The sequence below is a fragment of the Chenopodium quinoa genome, unplaced genomic scaffold, assembly GCF_001683475.1.
Source record: "Chenopodium quinoa cultivar QQ74 unplaced genomic scaffold, ASM168347v1, whole genome shotgun sequence".
Taxonomy (NCBI): Eukaryota; Viridiplantae; Streptophyta; class Magnoliopsida; order Caryophyllales; family Amaranthaceae; genus Chenopodium; species Chenopodium quinoa.
The window spans coordinates 975,418-994,682 of NW_018745291.1; the positions used below are offsets into that span (position 1 = coordinate 975,418).

General features: G+C 31.8%; 2 protein-coding genes across 2 annotated transcripts; both read right to left on the reverse strand.

The window, feature by feature from the left end:
* Positions 1–156: 156 nt before the first annotated feature.
* Positions 157–4,913, reverse strand: LOC110712193 (salicylate carboxymethyltransferase-like). Its single transcript, XM_021890647.1, has 4 exons — positions 4,689–4,913; positions 1,824–2,225; positions 989–1,243; positions 157–625 (listed from the first exon to the last, which is right to left on the reverse strand). Exons 1-4 carry the CDS (start codon positions 4,773–4,775, stop codon positions 269–271), a joined length of 1,101 nt encoding a protein of 366 aa, XP_021746339.1. The 5' UTR covers positions 4,776–4,913; the 3' UTR covers positions 157–268.
* A 3,489-nt stretch (positions 4,914–8,402) lies between these two features.
* On the reverse strand, positions 8,403–11,325 carry LOC110712199 (salicylate carboxymethyltransferase-like). Its single transcript, XM_021890658.1, has 4 exons — positions 11,147–11,325; positions 10,441–10,842; positions 9,746–10,000; positions 8,403–9,074 (listed from the first exon to the last, which is right to left on the reverse strand). The coding sequence occupies exons 1-4, from the start codon at positions 11,231–11,233 to the stop codon at positions 8,724–8,726; spliced, it is 1,095 nt and encodes a 364-aa protein (XP_021746350.1). The 5' UTR covers positions 11,234–11,325; the 3' UTR covers positions 8,403–8,723.
* Positions 11,326–19,265: the final 7,940 nt, after the last annotated feature.

The window sequence follows — 19,265 nt, forward strand, 5'->3', positions numbered from 1 at the left end:
CATATAAAAAATTCTTAGTTATAGTAATTTATTATACATTACAAACGAACATAAAATACATCATGTTTTCTGAAAAGGAACATTACATATAAAATAAAGAACATTATATATAAATAAAATAACATTAAATTTATCTCGATGTCATTTTATTTATATGTATGTACTTTTGGGTGTACCATGCGCATAGTACACCCGCCTTTACCAATTGACGATTGAGTAGAAAATCCTTGATCGAAACAACAACAAATTAAGTTTCCTCCATGAATAATCAACCCTTTCGCGTCAGCCACAACGTGATGTTGATGAAAACACTCTTTTCCTTGGCCATCGAGACTCGAACAAGTTCAGTATACCGTAAGAACAACTCTTCAATGATGGATTCTCCAAAATGATTTATGAGTAAAGGCTCAGTCACAGATCTCATGCACTTGACAAAGTCATAATGAGATGAAGCCGCCTTAGAAGAATTTTCACAATTATCATCTGCTTCCCAGTTAACTTCGGAAATATGAATTTGATTTACAACAAATGATCCTTCTTTCTCCACCAAAAAGCGTAGCTCCGCCTCTGATGGCGTGTAATTAGGGATGTTAGATGTATTTAGCTTATCTTCATCTATGAAACCCTGTATAATTATTACTTTTACAAAAGTATAATGTATAATATTAATGTTCTAAATTTGGTTAACTTAATCCATGCTTGAATAAAGGAGAAAACTATATATTGTGTATTTTACTTCACTTTTTATGGACTTTAGTTCATGTTCACTTCACCTTATAATGAGAATATTCAGTAAAAATAATTTCAATTCAATTATAATAATTTCAATTCACCAAAAATAAGGTGAGGTAAACAGACCTCAAATAGCTTTTAATAGAAAGTTAATTACGAAAATTCAGCCATATACAAATTTTAGTGATGGATCATTAACCAATTTATAAAGTCCCACACATTTCGAATTGATTTTGATAGGGATAGTATTAAATACCTCAGAAACCATATCTTTAAGCGCAGTAGCAAGAAGATCAAACATATGACTTGATTCCTTACTATATAGTTCACTACTTTTTCTTCCCAATATAGTAAGCACCATTATACCTCCTTCAACTACTTCTTCGGACCGACATTGTAGAAACATTGAAAAGTCCTTTTGAAACTGCTTATAGTAAGCTTCAAGCACATTAGATGGGCTTGTCTTTGCTATGTAAATGTTCCCCTTGTTGTCCATTATATCTTCCGGTACCTTAAATATCATGACAAAATGGCATATGTACAATTATGACAATATAACTACGTATACAATTTACTATACAAATTAAATTTAACATAAGAGCATCCACGTTGATAGGCAACCCTAACGATCTCTTCATTTGTTTATTCTAATAAGGTTATGAACATCTCTATTTTATCAATATATCACAATAATCACTAAAGAGTATATGAATCAATCTTGAACTTCAACCATCAGCTTAACTTTTTGGTTCTGATGAATTTTTAACATAGTATCGGAATTAACGTGACACAAAAATCACAGGTTCAAATCTCATTTCCCCCCCCCCCCCCACACACACACACACTTTTAAATGGAATATTTTGCACTGCGCATGTAGGGTCCATGTTGCATCCACACTTCAACCCTAACAAACTCGTGATAAAGTATATAATTAAATCAATTTCGGGCTTCAACTATTAGCATAAATTCTTGTTTGAATTGGTCCTTTAACAATATAATCACACCTATTAATCTTAATTATCATACATTAATTGAAAACTAGTCTTAATCAAAAGACTAAAAATCTTACAAAGATAGACAGAGATATAACCTGAGATAGCCACTGGAGGCTATATGAAGAATGGACAAATTGTAAATGATTTTCAGGGAAAAGCCTGCCATAGAAAGTTCCAGGGACCCCATTTATATAACATCTACCAAAATCATCTCCTAAGTGTTGCTTAAGCATATCTTTAAAGCTTCCTAGTGACCTAAAGATGGTGTTGAAATCGTTCCCCGGGAGATCATTTAGGTAAATTTGATAGTCTTGGGGTCCTTTTCCTAGTTCTCGACGAGCTTTGTCAACGATGACTATGAGATCGAACACGACATTCAAGCTGTTTGCCGAGGAACACCCCATGTCTGCAATGCATAAGGTTGCTGGTTGATTCTTGCAATAGAACTCTTTCATAGCTTTCTCTTTTATGTGTTTTGTCAATGATAGCACTTGTTTCTGTTGCCAAAAAAAAAAAACAATCTTTCTGATAACTATTATTAGTTGATTAAAGTAAAATTTAGTGCATGTATGTATTTAAGTGCTCGCTCGAATTGAATCAATTAACCGTTTCCATTTCTAAATGGTTAGCATGAATGTTAGGGTAACACACACATGGTAACAAAATTAGCTTTTGCCTTAGACAATGTCATGGTTCGTTATGATATAACATTAAAATCATCATTAAGAATTTAATAACTCTATCGTAATTCGTAAACATATAATTATGATGGTATTAAAAAATAAAGGTAGTTAGGTAAGAAATAATAATTATATTTTTATTACAAAAAAGTAAGTTAGGTAAGAAAAAAAAACAATTATAAGAATACATATACAACTATACAGGTAAATATTATTGTCGATCGGTTGTGCCGATAAAGATGGTCTAAAATTTTGACCTAGTCAAAGGTGTTTTTGAGCTTTGCCATAAAAAGAAAGGTGTTTTTGAGTTTTGCCATAAATTGTTGTCGATCGGGTTTTTTTCATACATAATTTCCCTCTACCCACTTCTGTTGCATGCGTTTCAAAAATATAGTCTCAGTTTCTATTTTAAGTCCTTATTATTATTAAAACTTCCTCTATCCTTTTATTAGATGCATATTTCTAACATTTATTACTCACATAATAAAGAGAAATAGGCTTTTAATTTAGAGACGGAGGGAGTACATCTTTTTTATTTTCCTATATTACCTTTATTTTAATATATATTTTCAATATAATAATTTTCTATAATACTTTAACCTGTTAGGGTATTTATACATGTAAAGGACGAAACAGTATTTTGATTGTATTAGGTCTTATGTATATATATATATATATATATATATATATATATATATATATATATATATATATATATATATATATATTGACAAGGCTCTCTATGGAGGGTGAGCCGTATTTTCCCAAATACTCGTACATGGTATCAAGAGCTCTAGGGTTCTAAAAAGAAAAAGAAATTAAAATCAGTTTCTAGGACTCGATTATATACAAAAATTAATGGTCAAAGATGTGTCTTGATTATGTATAGTAAAACAGAGGTATTATTTTTCAAATGCAATAAAAATTTGGATTATAAGCTAAGATATACAAAATATTTTGCATCAAATATACAAATTTTCATCAAAATCACCTAATTTAAGGGATTGAGAGGAGTAGGGGAGCAGAAAATCTTGCATGAACCTGGTCCACAATAATAATATTATTGTGGACCTAAAGTTTATATACACGCAACTAACTCTATATTGAACATAGTGACTTTAATTTTAACATAGTAATCTTATTTTTAACATATTAACTTTTCTTAAAACTTGTGTGACCTTGATTGTTACTCCCTTCGTGTTTTAATAAGTGTTACAGTTTGACCAAACACGCATGCGGAGACACTACTTTGACCATTAATTTATCTAATTATATGTTAGTAAAATCATAGGAAATTATACATTATAACAAATCCAACAATATATTATATAATAACATTTGTTTTTTATATATTGGTAAATTAATCAAATCAAAACCATTATGTGAATAGTGAAAAAAGTCAAACTGTAACACTTATTAAAACACGGAGGGAGTATTGTGAACTTAAAGTACGATGCTATATTTAATAGTGACCTAATTTTAACATAGTGATATTTATTCTTTATTATTATTCGTATTGACCATTATTTTTTAAAAAAAAAAAATCATTAAAAAAATTAACCTCTTATACCTTTTATAATGTCACAATGACTTTTATTTCAACATAATAACCTTTATTTCTAATATAATGACCCTTTTTTTTTGTTAATAAAACAATCATAATGTCTCTGTTTTTATAATATAATGACCCTTACTATATTATAATGTTATCATGTGAATCTTTCTTTGGTTATACTTATTCATTTTATTTAAATTTAAAGGGAATAAATTCAATTACGTAACAAATATAGCAATGATGTATCAAAACTTGGAGCTAAAATTTCTCATTACTTTATTTTTTTTAGTACGTATTCCTTCTATCCTTTTTTTTTAAACTCCATTTAATTTTTTATAGTCTCCAATAGGTGTCTTAAAACGTATAAATCATCATTTCCATAAACGTAAAAATTATAAAAACGTGATACTAAAAAATATACAATGTAACGAATCTAACAAGACCCCCACATAACTATATTATCTCTTGTGTAATATATGATCAAAGTTTTGAAAGTTTAACCCAAACAATGGCAATGAGACAAAAAGAAAAGGACAGATGATGAGACGAATCTAGCATGATTATACGTGATTATATATTTGTTTTTCTGAAGTAAAATTACAAAAAGGTAGAAATTCAAGAGAGAATATGTATATAGTGCAAAATTCTGACCAAAAAATAGTTTACTCCGCAGTTAGTATAAAATATTAAAGAGCAGAAGAAGTAAATGTCATTAAAGAAAATACCTGAATATAGGATGTTTTTGCATAACTGGTTTCGTCAGTCCCTTCCTTCATGTGTATCACCTGCTTTATATCAATTGTCGTCACCATTTTCAAATAATGAGCAAGTAAGATACTTATGCAAAAAACAATGATCTTGTTATTGAGTTCTATAACGTCTATAATAGTACCATTTATAATAATGAAATTTGTGGGTACAAATGTGTTGTAAGAAAAACTATATATATATATCCAATCAAAATAAAACAAAACACGTATATATAAGACAATGTTTTGTAGTCCGTATGACACGCAAACTTCACGCATGTCACGCGAATTTCTCAATTTAATTTTTACTTTAATCTTTTACGCTTGTTAAACCATAAATACCTTTTTACGATTTATTCAAGCTAAGGCCTCAACCTCCAAGGAGCCGACACGTGATAATTCAGTGTTCAACGTCTAATTTCTATAGGTCAATAAATGTCTTATTCACCCTTAATTAATTATATGAAAATCACAAATGTCCAATTTAAAGAGAGTAGAAAATTAAATTGTCATTTCCTTACCTACTGTACACCTTTAATAAAATTGCATGTCAAATTGTCAATTGCCAATTTGAAGGAATAGCAGCTCTTAATAAACGTAATTAGGAAGTACATTTATTGGTGAAAAAACGTGAAACAAATTATTCCATAAAACAAAAACATCAGCATTAAATTCTAATAAAATCGTCATCAAAAATGAAAAAAATATGCAAATAAATAAGTCACACCACTTTCAGAGGGCCGAATGCAACATGGTCCTCAGTACATGACCCCAAAGATATGTGGCCTTAAATATCTGGGCCTTATATGATTGAACCGACTAATTCCATACCTTTTCAGTCACTTTTATCATTCATGTACGTAGAATGATGTTACGAGTATATTAATGCCCGTCAAAAAATGTTATATTAATGCCATACCTTAAATATCTGGGCCTTATATGATTGTACATTTGTACCAACTAATTCCATACCTTTTCAAAGTATTTTCTGAAATATATTAATGCCACAAAAGTGAGTAATGAAAGATTTATAAAAGCAACTATCACAAAAAAAAAAAAATGCTATTAAAAAATCATCAAATAAAAATGAATAAACTAAATAAGAGTTTTGGAGCAAAGTATGTAAAAAAATAACTTTGTGTTTAAAGGGAAGATTAAATCCCAAAATAAAATTAATTAAAATGCAAATCGCACGATCGAGTTCAAATTCAATAGTATGAATTCAAAGCTTCTTATGATCTCTAATAATATTTATAAAAAATAAAAATGTAATTAAAACCTTCAAGTGTACTCCCTCCTTTCTTACTTGTTTATCTCACTAATATTTTGATCAAACTTTAAAGGGTAATGATATATGTAGCCTTAGTGCTATATATAAGCATTTAATATATTTTTGTAAATGGAATTAAGTTGGAAATTCATGACAAAATCACACGTAGATCGGTATATTTAATGTTATTTTATCTTTAATATTTCCTCTTTAAGCTTCTTATACATAGCCCTAAGAGCTATGTTTATCATTTTCCAACTTTTAAAAGATTTGACCAATAATTATTGTTAATTCATAAGAGATAATATAGTCATGTAAAATCTTGTTGGATTTTTCTTATTATTGTACTTTATATTTATGTCAAGCTTTAATTTATATACTGTAAAACCTTTGACCAATAATTTAGGTTCATATAAAGGGGCATCAATTTATATCCTTCTTATTTTTTGGAATCATCATATTATTTGATATCCCTTTTACATAAACAGAATTAAGGATCACTAAATATTCCATTCTACACCTTTATTTGGATAGTATCAATGTATAGAATACAATTTATATATGATGATAGGTAATTAGATATAATAACTCGATTTATTAAAGGCATGATTTTTAAAATTGACATATTGTGACATTTGTAACATAAGTTTGGCCTGGCAATCTTTTGTCAAATATTAAAAGGCATTTAGACTTCAATTGTTAAGTTCACCATACACATAATTGTTGATTAGTTATTTTTTTGGAAAACAATATTATAGTATTACTTTTTTAATTTGCAAAAATCTTGCTAGTGACATGCCAGATTAAATAAATAATTTATATTTTATAGGTCATTGTTCGTTGATATTTAATTAGTTGAATCACATTTCTAAATAAATACTTCATGACATAAGCTTGGCATATATCGTTTTGTAATGTAATGATCGACCTATATTGTATACGGTCATAACCTTCTGTTAATAATAAACATGTTAAAGTCTTCAATGTAATTCAGATAAATTATTAATAGTCAAATTAAATTTGCATTGATAATCTAATGAAATTAAAATTGTTTAATGATAACATATAAAAATATAATCACAAAAGTCATAATCATAGATTCATAGCATTCAATATGATTACAAAACTCTTTATGGTTGTAGATGAATAAACAATAAAACTGCTTGTTATAGGTAATGTCCTATTAGCATATTACCTAAAACAAAAACAAGATTTAAACGTTAATCTTCGTTTTTTTTTTTTTTTTATATCAAACAAGGTTTTGAAGAAAATTTTATAGTTTCTTCCAAGTTTGCTTCACAAACACATATAATAGCCGATTTTGCATCCCTTGATTGAGATTGTCCAATCAAATGTATTATTCTAGGATTAATAAACAACCCAGATTTGCACAAACCCCGATTTTCGAAAACAAAAAAAATTCGCAGATGGTGTGTAGATCGGGGCATATGTTCATTCTCCGTCAATGCGTGAGTGAATTTAAGGGATAAAGATCATGAATTGGTGGTTAATTTCATCCATGGATGTAGAATCTTGAAATGAAGAACATTAAAAAACAATGAAAAACAATTTTTATATTTTAATTTAATCTTATTTTTGGATTTTATTAAAAAGTGATTTTAATAAAATAATTGTGAAAATAAAAAAATATTTTCAAAAAGTCAGAAATTATTTTTCAAAAAAAAATGAATTAAAAAAATTAAAAAAAAAAAAAAAAAAAAAAAAAAAAAAAAAAAGAGAGAGAGATATGACCAAGCATTTAAAATAAATGAAAAATCAACCAATAGGATTTAAGAATAGTGATGGTCATTTTAAGTTTGACATAGTAGAATTTTTAAAAATTATTATATTCAAATTTTTTTTTTATTTTGATCACTTAAGTCATAATTCTTAGAATATATCAAAGGTAGTATTCCCTCCATCCCTAAATTAGAAGCCTATTTCTTTATTATGTGAGTAATAAATATTAGAAATAGGCTTCTAATAAAGGGACAGAGGGAATACATTACTTGAAGTCATTGCTCTAAGGTCGATAATTCCTTTATGAAAATACTTCATCCGCTTCTTAAATAATGCAACACTTTGACTTTTTACACTGTTTATATTATAATTTTGACCACTATTATTTTTTGATGTACAATGATAATTAATGTCATAATTTTAACTATTATTGGGTTGATCTCAATATATTGAATTATCAAACTTTTTAATTGTTGCTAATATAGAATTATAAATCAAAGATATAGATTATATGATCAAAGTAAGTTTATAAAGTATAGATGTAAAAAGTCAAAGTGATTATTCTATTGAGAAACGAAGAAACAAGTGATTTACGAGCACTATATAGTGCTAATGACTTTTTTTTAACCAAAAGATCGATTATCTATTTCCATATCCTATTATGACATGGTAGTGGCATGGGTAGCGTAGTGGCATCTATCTATATAGTACCAAGAATAATAGCAAAAGCTTGAAACACAGTACAAGATGTATAAGATTCAAAACATATTTATAAACAATTTCACCATCTCATTAAATTTGTCGATAATAAAAAAATTAAACAGAAAACATTAGAAAATTCCAAGAATTACTTCCTGAAGTTTTTGGACCTCTAAAGAACACAACAAACAAAGAAGAACGTAACAAAGCTTAGATGAGCTTATTTTTTAGTACCATTTAAATTGTTGTAGAAAATCCTTGTTCAAATAAACAACAAGTAATTGAGTTTCCTTCATGAATAATCAACCCTTTCGCGTTAGCGACACCGTGACATTGATGAATACACTCTTTTCCTTAGCCACCGAGACTTGAACAAGTTCGGTATACCTTAAGAAAATTTCTTCAATGATAGTTTCTCCGAAATGAAGTATGAGAAAGGGTTCCGCCACTGATCTTACACATTTGACAAAGTCATAATGTACGGCCGTAGAAGAGTTTTTGTTAAGATCATTTGCTTCCCAACTTACTTCAGAAACATGATCTTCATTTAGAGTAAATGATCCTTCTTTCTCCACCAAAAATCTTAGCTCTGTTGCTGATGGAGTGTAAATAGGGATATTGAATTTATTAAGCTTCTCTTCCTCAATGAAACCCTACATAAGTTTACAAATTATAATTATACGAACTGTACTGTTTCCTTTCAACAAAAAATATTTCCTTCGTTCTTTTATGTTCTACTTAGTTACTGCAAATAAGTAATAATACTCATAATAATTACTACGAGTAATTTTCCACCATGTTATACCATCACTCACTTTTTTTCCTTTGTTAACCTTTTTTTATTTTTTATTTATTTTTAATCATCGCATCTTGGTTCTAATTTTGTGGTTCCCTATTCCTAATTTTAAAATGTTTGCACATATCTATATATTAAAATCTCGCTTACATCATTTACCTTGTGTAACTCTCTCTATCTACACCAAAATCAAACAATAATCAGTCTTTGGTAAGAACCATATATCATCATCATTGAGCGTGGTAGTTAAAACTGTAAAGGATAATGATAACTATATCATCTTTATCATTATTAGTTATTGTTTATAGTTTTGTGTTAATCCCTTGGTTTAGTCATTTAGGTTGATAGTCAAAGTTCTTCCTAACTCTTAACTAATTTATCCAGACAAATGTACCTAGTCATATTTTATTAATTTCTCATGCACATTAAGCTTTCCACCATTCTCTTTTTCATAACTCTATAAACATGTATCGAAGAAGGTGCACTAAGATGATAGAGAATTAGAGATTGATGGTATGTAGTATTTACCTCAATAACCATGTCATTAATCGCGGTAGCAAGAAGATCAAACATGTTACAAGACTCCTTACTATAAATTTCACTGCTTTTCCTTCCTAATATAGTAAGCACCATCATCCCTCCTTCTATTACTTCTTCGGATCGACACCTTAGAAACATTGAAAAATCCTTTTCAAATTGTTTATAGTAAGCTTCAAGCACATTAGATGGACTTGTTCTTGCTAAGAATATGTTCCCTTTGTTGTCCTCTATCTCATCTGGCACCTGATTCAATCATGTTCAAATTCTACAACTTTAATATTACAAAATAACAATAAATAATAATACTACACTTATTGTTGTGTATTTTATTGCACAAAGTTTAATTATCATATACAAGTACTTATTTTAACTCATTACTCATTATGTACTTTATAGTTTATAATTTGTATGATTCCAAGAAAGAGAGAAATGTCGTATGAATTATTAGCCCATTTTTGTCAACGGTTAGGAAAAGAATCTTTATCAAATCTTAACTCTAGCAATTTCTCCATCTATTGAGTTGCTTCCTTAGTACTTCCTCGTTTCACTTTAGTCGATATATGAAGTATTTATTTAGGCACGTTTTTCAATACATTCAATTATTAATCAATGAGCAGAAAATATACGAAGTAAAAGTATCTTACGTACGCTACGAAGAATCGAAGATAGCTTAGAGATTTTACCTGAGATAGCCAATGTAGGCTATATGAAGAATGGACAAATTGCAAGTGGTTAGTTGGAAAAAGCCTACCATAAAAAGAGCCAGGAACACCATTCACAAAACAATACCCAAAATCATTTCCTAATTGTTGTTTAAGCTTATCTTCAAAGCATCCCAATGACCTAAAGATGGCGTTAAAATCGTTCCTTGGGAGATCATTCAAGTAAACTTGATACTCTTGGGGGCCATTTTCGAGCCCTCGACGAGCCTTATCGATGGTTGCTAGGAGATCGGACACCACAGTCAAGCTATTAGCCATGGAACACCCCAAGTCTGCTATGCGTAAGGTTGCTGGTTGTTTCTTGCAATACAACTCTTTTATTGCTTTCTCTTTTATATGTTTCGTTAACGATATCACTTGTTTCTGTTGCAAAGAAATAAAAGAATATATTAATTTTCTATTGATAAGTATTAGCTGATAAAGTTATGAAATTAAATGTTTGTGTATTGTACAATACAAAGTATTAATGAATTAGTTGGTCTAAATATGTATTACTACTTATGTTTTATTTGATCATCTACTAGCTAATATGTATATAAAACATTTTTGTGTCTACCATTTACGAAGTATTTTTCTAAAAATAATTTGACAAGTAAACGTCGAAAAAAAAAAGGGAAAAGTACACGATTGGTAAATGGTAAGACGTAAAAATAGTTAACGACCTTACCTGCATATAGGATGCATTAGCGTAACTGGTATCATCTTGCCCATCTTTCATGTGAAGAACTTGCTCTATCTCGACTTCCATCACCATCTTACCACTCTCTTTCTTTCTTTCTTGTTTTGATATTGTATTTCTATACTTTTAGGCTCTTAAGCTTGTAGCTTGCTTAATTTTATGGGTTCACTATTTGTACAATTGCACTTATATAATAGTGTCAATATTGTATACGCTACATTATGACAACATTTTTAATACTCGTAGTAGTTAGCAACTTAGCATTAATGTTAAATTCAAATATTAAACTGGTTTTTGTCTGCTGCTTTGCATCTTCTTTTGGTAATAATATTCTCTATTTACCAAAAAAAAAAAATATTAAACTGGCCATACGTGTTGAAATACTTAATTTATTTGGGTTGACATTTAGCAATTTTTATTTAATATCAATTATAAAACATCTAGAAAATAAACTATTTTTGCGGAAATTGTAGTATATGTTTTATAAAACATCTGGAAAATAAAACATCTACAATTTCCGCAAAAATAGTTTATTTTCTAGATGTTTTATAAAATATATACTTCATATTAAATAAAAATCGCTAAATGTGAACAAAAATAAATTAAGTATTTCAACGTGTATGGCCAGTTTAATATTTGAATTTAACATTAATGCTAAGTTGCTAACTACTACAAGTACTAAAAATGTTGTCATAATTTAGCGTATACAATATTGATACTATTATATAAGTGCAATTGTACAAATAGTGAACCCATAAAATTATATAAGAGCAATTTAGTCATGTTCTTCAGCAGATTTATTATCCGCATATGAAGTATATGTTTTATAAAACATCCAGAAAATAAAACATCTACAATTTCCGCAAAAATAGTTTTTTTTCTAGATGTTTTATATAATATATACTTCATATTAAATAAAAATTGCTAAATGTGAACACAAATAAATTAAGTATTTCAACGCGTATGGCCAGTTTAATATTTGAATTTAACATTAATGCTAAGTTGCTAACTACTACGAGTACTAAAAATGTTGTCATAATTTAGCGTATACAATATTGACACCATTTTATAAGTGCAATTGTACAAATAGTGAACACATAAAATTATATAAGAGCAAATTGGTCATGTTCTTCAGCAGATTTATTATCCGCACATGAAGTATATGTTTTATAAAACATCTACAATTTCCGCAAAAATAGTTTTTTTTCTAGATGTTTTATATAATATATACTTCATATTAAATAAAAATTGCTAAATGTGAACACAAATAAATTAAGTATTTCAACGCGTATGGCCAGTTTAATATTTGAATTTAACATTAATGCTAAGTTGCTAACTACTACGAGTACTAAAAATGTTGTCATAATTTAGCGTATACAATATTGACACCATTTTATAAGTGCAATTGTACAAATAGTGAACACATAAAATTATATAAGAGCAAATTGGTCATGTTCTTCAGCAGATTTATTATCCGCACATGAAGTATATGTTTTATAAAACATCTACAATTTCCGCAAAAATAGTTTTTTTTCTAGATGTTTTATATAATATATACTTCATATTAAATAAAAATTGCTAAATGTGAACACAAATAAATTAAGTATTTCAACGCGTATGGCCAGTTTAATATTTGAATTTAACATTAATGCTAAGTTGCTAACTACTACGAGTACTAAAAATGTTGTCATAATTTAGCGTATACAATATTGACACCATTTTATAAGTGCAATTGTACAAATAGTGAACACATAAAATTATATAAGAGCAAATTGGTCATGTTCTTCAGCAGATTTATTATCCGCATATGAAGTAATGTTGTCATAAATTGTGAACACATAAAATGTTGTCATAAATTGCTCTCAACAAAAACCCTCAAAAACTCCGATGCGGATAATAAATCTGCTGAAGAACATGACCAAATTGCTCAATCAGATAAGAAACCAAAACGAAAGATTAATCATTTAATATTTAACAATCAAATTGATGAAGAAATGTCTGAAGCTGAAGCTGTGGGGGATGGAAACAATGCTGAAAATTGCAATGAAAGTCCAATCCCCAGGACCATTGATGGATCGCATTCCTTCAAAGATATGCTTCGAGGTGATTCTCGTAATCCAACAAGAACTCATGTTGTCCATGATTTAATTGACATTGATGTGGAGGATATCTTTGATGATGAAATGGCACCAGAGGGAATCCTTATGTATGATCGTTGTCCTGTGATTTAATTGACAAAGGAGGAAAAGAGGAGACTTAGGCAACCATGGATGAATTCCCTAATCATAAAACTCTTTAGTGGAAAACTAGGCCACATGGGGTTAATGAGAAGATTAAAGAAGAAATGGAATATTAAGGGGGAATTAGCTCTGACTAACATTGGATGAAGCTACTATATATATTGCCAGATTTTCAAATCAAGCATATTATAATTATGTGCTCACACAAGGTCCACGGATGCTTGATGATAATTACCTTACAATTCGTAAATGGGTACCCAACTTTGTGCCTGATGAATCCCCCATTAAAGTTCTCGAAGCCTGAGTTCGTATTCCTAATCTACCAGTGGAATATTTTGACATCAATTTTATTTCTCAACAAAATTGGGTCTAAGATTGGCAAAGTCTTGCGAGTTGACAAAACCACAGCACAAGTTGAGTGTGGACAATTCACTTCTTAGTGTAGAGATTGATCTCTCTAAATCACTCTTATCAAAATTCTGGCTATAGGGCAGGATTTGGAGAATACAATATGAAGGCATTAAAATGGTATGCTTTAAATGTGGTAAACTAGGCCATATTGCTGATAATTGTGATCCAAAAGTTACTGAGGAACAAGCAATGATGACATGGTTATTTATGACAATCCCCTGCATGAACAAAATCAGAAATCAGAGGAGGTGGAAGACTTGGGATCATGGATGCTTGTCAAAAAACCGACTCGTAAGAAGAACCTGAAAGTAACTAACAACTTAGAGGTGGCTGCCAACACCACTACTAGTGGACCAAAAGGCCCAGATAAGAGTGGTACTAGGCTAGAACAACCTAGGGTTGAAAAAGAAAATAATTTTCAAAAAAAAAATTGACTAGCGGCAATCAAGGAATTGGGTCAAGATTTTCAGCTTTGGAGATAGAAACTAATGACCAAGATGAGGAACAAAATAAGGAATTGGAAGATTTAGAAAATAATTCTCATGATAAGGAGGGATTTAGTTTCCCACCACTCAATTTAGGGGATAATTCTCAGAAAAATAAATCAAAAGATAATATTGTTCCCAAATTAAGAGTAAAAAATATCTCTTCTAGTCAACAAAATCCAAAACCGAAAAAATCTACTTCCAAAAGTTATCAAGAGAAGAATAAAAATCCAATTTCTCAAGATACTGAGAAGCCAAGCCAAGCTAGTCCGGAGCAAATTTCATCTGTTAGTCATGTTCCCAACACCGACCTTAACCGACCACTGAAAACTCTGTTCGTTGGACACCCAATGGAGCAGCCTTACCTGATGACCACAACCCCCATGACTCATGTTTTGTAGGTGAATCTAGACTCGTTCCTACCGCCAATCTCGAATCCCAAGGAGTTAATTGCTATGCTGAAATTTCCAGTTGAGTTGCAACGTTTGTTAACACTCATTAGCCAAGCTTATGTATCAACCCTTCCTTCAATCCCTGTTTCTATGGAAGAAAGTTTACCAAATTTGGCTCCGGATACTCTACTAATTACTTATATGGTGTGGAACGTACAAAGTGCATGAAGTTTGAACTTTATTAGTTCCTTGGAAGACCTAGTTCATACTCACAATCCTAATGTTTTGACTCTTGTAGGAACCCATATGGGTGGAGAACAAGCAGTAAAGATTGCAAACATCATTCGATATGATGGACATGAAAGAGTGGACGCTATGGGTTTTAGTGGAGGAATTTGGGTATACTGGAAGACAGATTTTGTTACAATTAGCCCTATTCTCAAGCATAATCAGCACATTACCATGAAAATTACTAGAGTTGGTGCAGTGCCATGGTATTTCTCTACAGTTTATGCAAGCCCTGATCCCATGAAAAGAAAAGAATTATGGGATGAACTAAGGAATTTTTCTAATCAGCATAATAAACCTTGGTTGATTGCGGGAGATTTTAATGACATAAGATTTCCCTCAGAAAGAAACACCTCATGTAAGGAGACGAATCGAAGGTCAGCTTTGTTCAACAATTGGGTTGAAGAGATGGATCTTATTGAGGTTGAGTTTTCAAGTGCTGCTCATACTTGGGCTCGTGGGCGTTCCTTGGAAACGAGATAAAGTGGTAGACTTGATAGAGCTTTGTGCAATGAGGAATGGGCTCTCCATTTTGAGAAGGCTTCTACGAAGCATTTGACTGCTATTCATTCCGACCACTACCCCATATTTATATATCTTAATGGCTTTGTCCCCTTGCAAGCATTACATAGGCCATTTCGATTTCAAGCAACGTGGATGTCTCATGAAAATTTCCGTGATTTTGTTGCGCAAAAGAGGGATAGCAGTAGCCCCTTGATGCCGGCTCTATCAAAACTCTCAACGTACCTTCAAGCATGGAATAGAGATACATTTGGCAACATTTTTGAGCAAAAAAGAACCCTTGTAGCACGAATAGGTGGCATTCAAAGAATCCTCTCCACTCGTCAAGATAGGGGATTATTAAGCTGGAAAGCAAACTTAGTCGTGAGCTTGATGATGTGTTATCTAGAGAAGAGACCTTATGGTACCAAAAGTCCCGGATTGATTGGTTAAAAGTTGGAGACAGAAATACGACCTTTTTCCATCTTAGCACCATTGTTCGTAGGTGGAAAAATCGTATTGCATGTTGCTATAAAAGGAAGTGATGGTGAATGGATTCAAGACAAAAACTTGATTAAAGAAAATATTGTGGGATACTTTTCAAAGTTATTCACAGAAGAAGGTGAGCCTAATCGGTTTAATGTGCCTCAAGATGTTTTCCCTGAGCTTTCTTTAGAAGATTGGAGACATCTTACCCGTTCTTATTCACGAGCTGAGATTAATATTGTGGTAAAATACATGGTTGCTCTTAAGGCGCCGGGCCTCGATGAATACCAAGCATTATTTTATCAAAAAAAAAAAAAAACTGGGACCTTGTAGCAAAAAATGTTTATGAAGCTATAATCTCGATTCTTGAAGGAAAGGGCATGCCTGAGAATTTCAACGCCACCTTTCTTGCTCTCATCCCGAAGTTGGAGAACCAGAACAAGAAAGGTGGTTTGCAACATTGCAAAGCCCTATAGGACAAAAACATAGTGATTATGCAAGAAGTCCTCCACACAATGAAAAGAAAACAAGGCAAGAAGGGGTATATGGCGATTAAAATTGACTTTGAAAAAGCCTATGATAGGCTTAGATGGTCATTTATCCGAGATACTCTAGTGCATGCAAATGAACCTTCCTATCACCATGATCGAGGTAATAATGGAATGTATCACTACTGCATCACTTCAAGTCTTATGGAATGGATAGCCTTCTAATAGCTTCAAGCCAAATTGAGGTGTTCGGCAAGGAGACCCTTTGTCCACTTACATTTTTGTGATGTGTATGGAACGCTTTTATCAAGTTATAAAGGCGGCTATTGTGAATGGATATTGGAAACCAATTCGGGCAAGCAGAGATGGCCCTCTTCTCTCAAATCTTTTTTTCGCAGATGATATTGTTCTTTTTGCGGAAGCTTCAGTGGATCAAGCAATTTTAATTCAAGCTTGCTTGGAACGATTTTGTCAAGCGTCTGGTCAAAAGGTGAGCTTGCCGAAATCTCATGTCTTCTTCTCCAATAATGTCGAACTTGAGCTGCAATATGAGATAGCAACAACCTTGGGAATGGAGGCAACCACGGACCTTGGCTTATATTTAGGCATGCCGACGCTTACAAGCAGGGTTACAAAGGACACTTACAGCCATCTTTGCGAAAAAATCGATAGAAGATTGGCAGGATAGAAGTCCAAATATTTGTCTCTAATTGCTGGTCGAATCACTTTGGCCAAATCCACTTTGTTTACCATGTCTCTATACTCAATGCAAACGGCCAAAATACCTTGTGCAACTTGTGATGAAATTGAAAAGAAGACATGGCGATTTATCTGGGGTGGTAATGAAGATAAGCGTAAAGTTCATCTCCTTGCTTGGGAGACTCTCCAAAAACCGAAAGAGTATGGAGGCATAGGCAAACATTTGGCAAAACAAGCTAATGCAGCTTTTCTCACAAAGCTAGGTTGGAGGGTGCTCACTAAACCTCATTCCTTGTGGTCAAGAGTGTGCGTGTCAAATATTGCAAAGGGAGGTGCGATATAGATATGTTTGAACCTAAAATAGGTATGTTAAACGTATGGAGTGGGATCACTGAAAACGCGAAGCTTCTTCAAGAGTGTATGCAAATAGCACTTGGGAATGGTCATAACACCCTCTTTTGGGACCATAAATGGGTGGGGGATAAGCTCCTAAGTGACTTGGCTACCCAACCAATTCCCCTTGAACTAGCTGGTACAACGGTTGCCGAAATGTGGGAGGAAAATAGTGGATGGAGATGGAATGTGTTTGCTCTGTTTCTTTCACATGACACCCTCAAAATCATTTAAAGTCATGAACTCAGAGTCGATCCAAGTATAGGAGACCTGGTATATTGGAAAGGTGACTCGAAGGGAAGGTCTACAATTAAATCTGCAAATCGAATTATGAGGCGTGAAACTGACATTCTTGATGAACATTGCTGGGATTTTTTTGGAAAGCTCCAGTGCAGCAAAGGGTGTGAGCCTTTCTTTGGTTAGCTTGTCATGATCGAGTGCTTAACAATCTGAATTTATTCAAGCTCAACCTCACTGACTCTCCAAGATGTTATATCTGTGGTGCTCAGGAAGAATCTACCCTTCACATTCTTCGTGAGTGCCCTTCTACAAAACTGGTATGGCGCAAACTTATACACCCCACACGCTTTTTCCAATTCTTTCAAGGTTCACTTAAAGAATGGCTTAAAGTAAATCTTGCTGGTTCAAAAAGTCACATGGCTGATGATTGGCCTACTATCTTTAGATTAGCTACTCGGTGGATATGGCGTTGGCGCAATTGCCATGTCTTTAATAGGAAGGAGGAAATACCAGTGGATATAGGTGTTTTTCTTCGTATAAGGGTCGAGGAAACAAAGCGCAGCCTCTCACAAAGCAATCATAATCCAGATCAAGCACCAAAACAACGAGTCACATCAAATATCTCTTGGTATCCCCCTGACATTGATGGGTATGTTCTTAATTGCGATGGAGCAGCTAAAGGGTGTCCTGGCCCCGCAGGAGGTGGAGATATCATTCGCAACTATGAGGGGAGATTTTCCTCTGGATTCATAGCCAATTTTGGCAGCTGCACATCCATTCGAGCTAAAATACTAGCACTTGTTAAGGGGATTCAACTTGCACAAAACTTACAAATTAAACAGCTAGAGTTGCAACTAGATAACCTGGCTTGTGTCCAAATTCTGAAGAAAGGCAAAGCTATTGGAGGGAAGAATGTTCATGAGATCAATGAGTGTTTGCGTATGCTTCGAAATGACAATTGGAGAGTAAAAGTGGCCCACATCTATAAGGAAATCGCGCGGTGGATTGGTTGGCCAACCGCGGAGTCTCTCAAAACACTAATTTTTGTATTGTCAATTTCATTCCTTTAGAACTTGATAGGATCTTAGAGGAGGATGCAAGGGGAGTGTCTAGGCCTCGTCGTCTTGTACCTCCGTAGTTTTGTTTTGCTTTTGTTTCTTTTTTAGTTTCCGTTGCTTTTCGTTTTTTTGTTTGTAATTTCTCTTTTCTTTGGAATTTTTCCTCCTTTGAATCAAATATAAAAAAATAAATAAATAAATAAATAAACATTTAGAACGTTTCTTGTGCTTGCCTTCAAAATTGAAAGAATTATTATACGAATTATACAAGTATATTTAATTTTGTCTGTCCTTATTAAAAAATTTCATGTTTAATTTGTTGGTTTGTATTCGGATCCTCCACTCAAATAATGATTTAATATATTCAGTTTTTTCTCCCAAATTACGTGATAGTTAAATCGAAACAAACACTTATTAAAAAACAAA

Bases quoted from the DNA above. Each gene is read 5' to 3' on its own strand.
- LOC110712199 (XM_021890658.1), bottom strand. From the start codon at position 11,233: ATGGTGATGGAAGTCGAGATAGAGCAAGTTCTTCACATGAAAGATGGG. The intron at 10,843-11,146 runs GTAAGGTCGTTA...TCTTTGCAACAG, and splicing joins CTAATGCATCCTATATGCAG to AAACAAGTGATATCGTTAAC. The intron at 9,075-9,745 runs GTAAATACTACA...AAACTTATGTAG, and splicing joins TTAATGACATGGTTATTGAG to GGTTTCATTGAGGAAGAGAA.
- LOC110712193 (XM_021890647.1), bottom strand. From the start codon at position 4,775: ATGGTGACGACAATTGATATAAAGCAGGTGATACACATGAAGGAAGGG. The intron at 2,226-4,688 runs GTATTTTCTTTA...TTTTGGCAACAG, and splicing joins CAAAAACATCCTATATTCAG to AAACAAGTGCTATCATTGAC. The intron at 1,244-1,823 runs GTTATATCTCTG...ATGATATTTAAG, and splicing joins GCCTCCAGTGGCTATCTCAG to GTACCGGAAGATATAATGGA.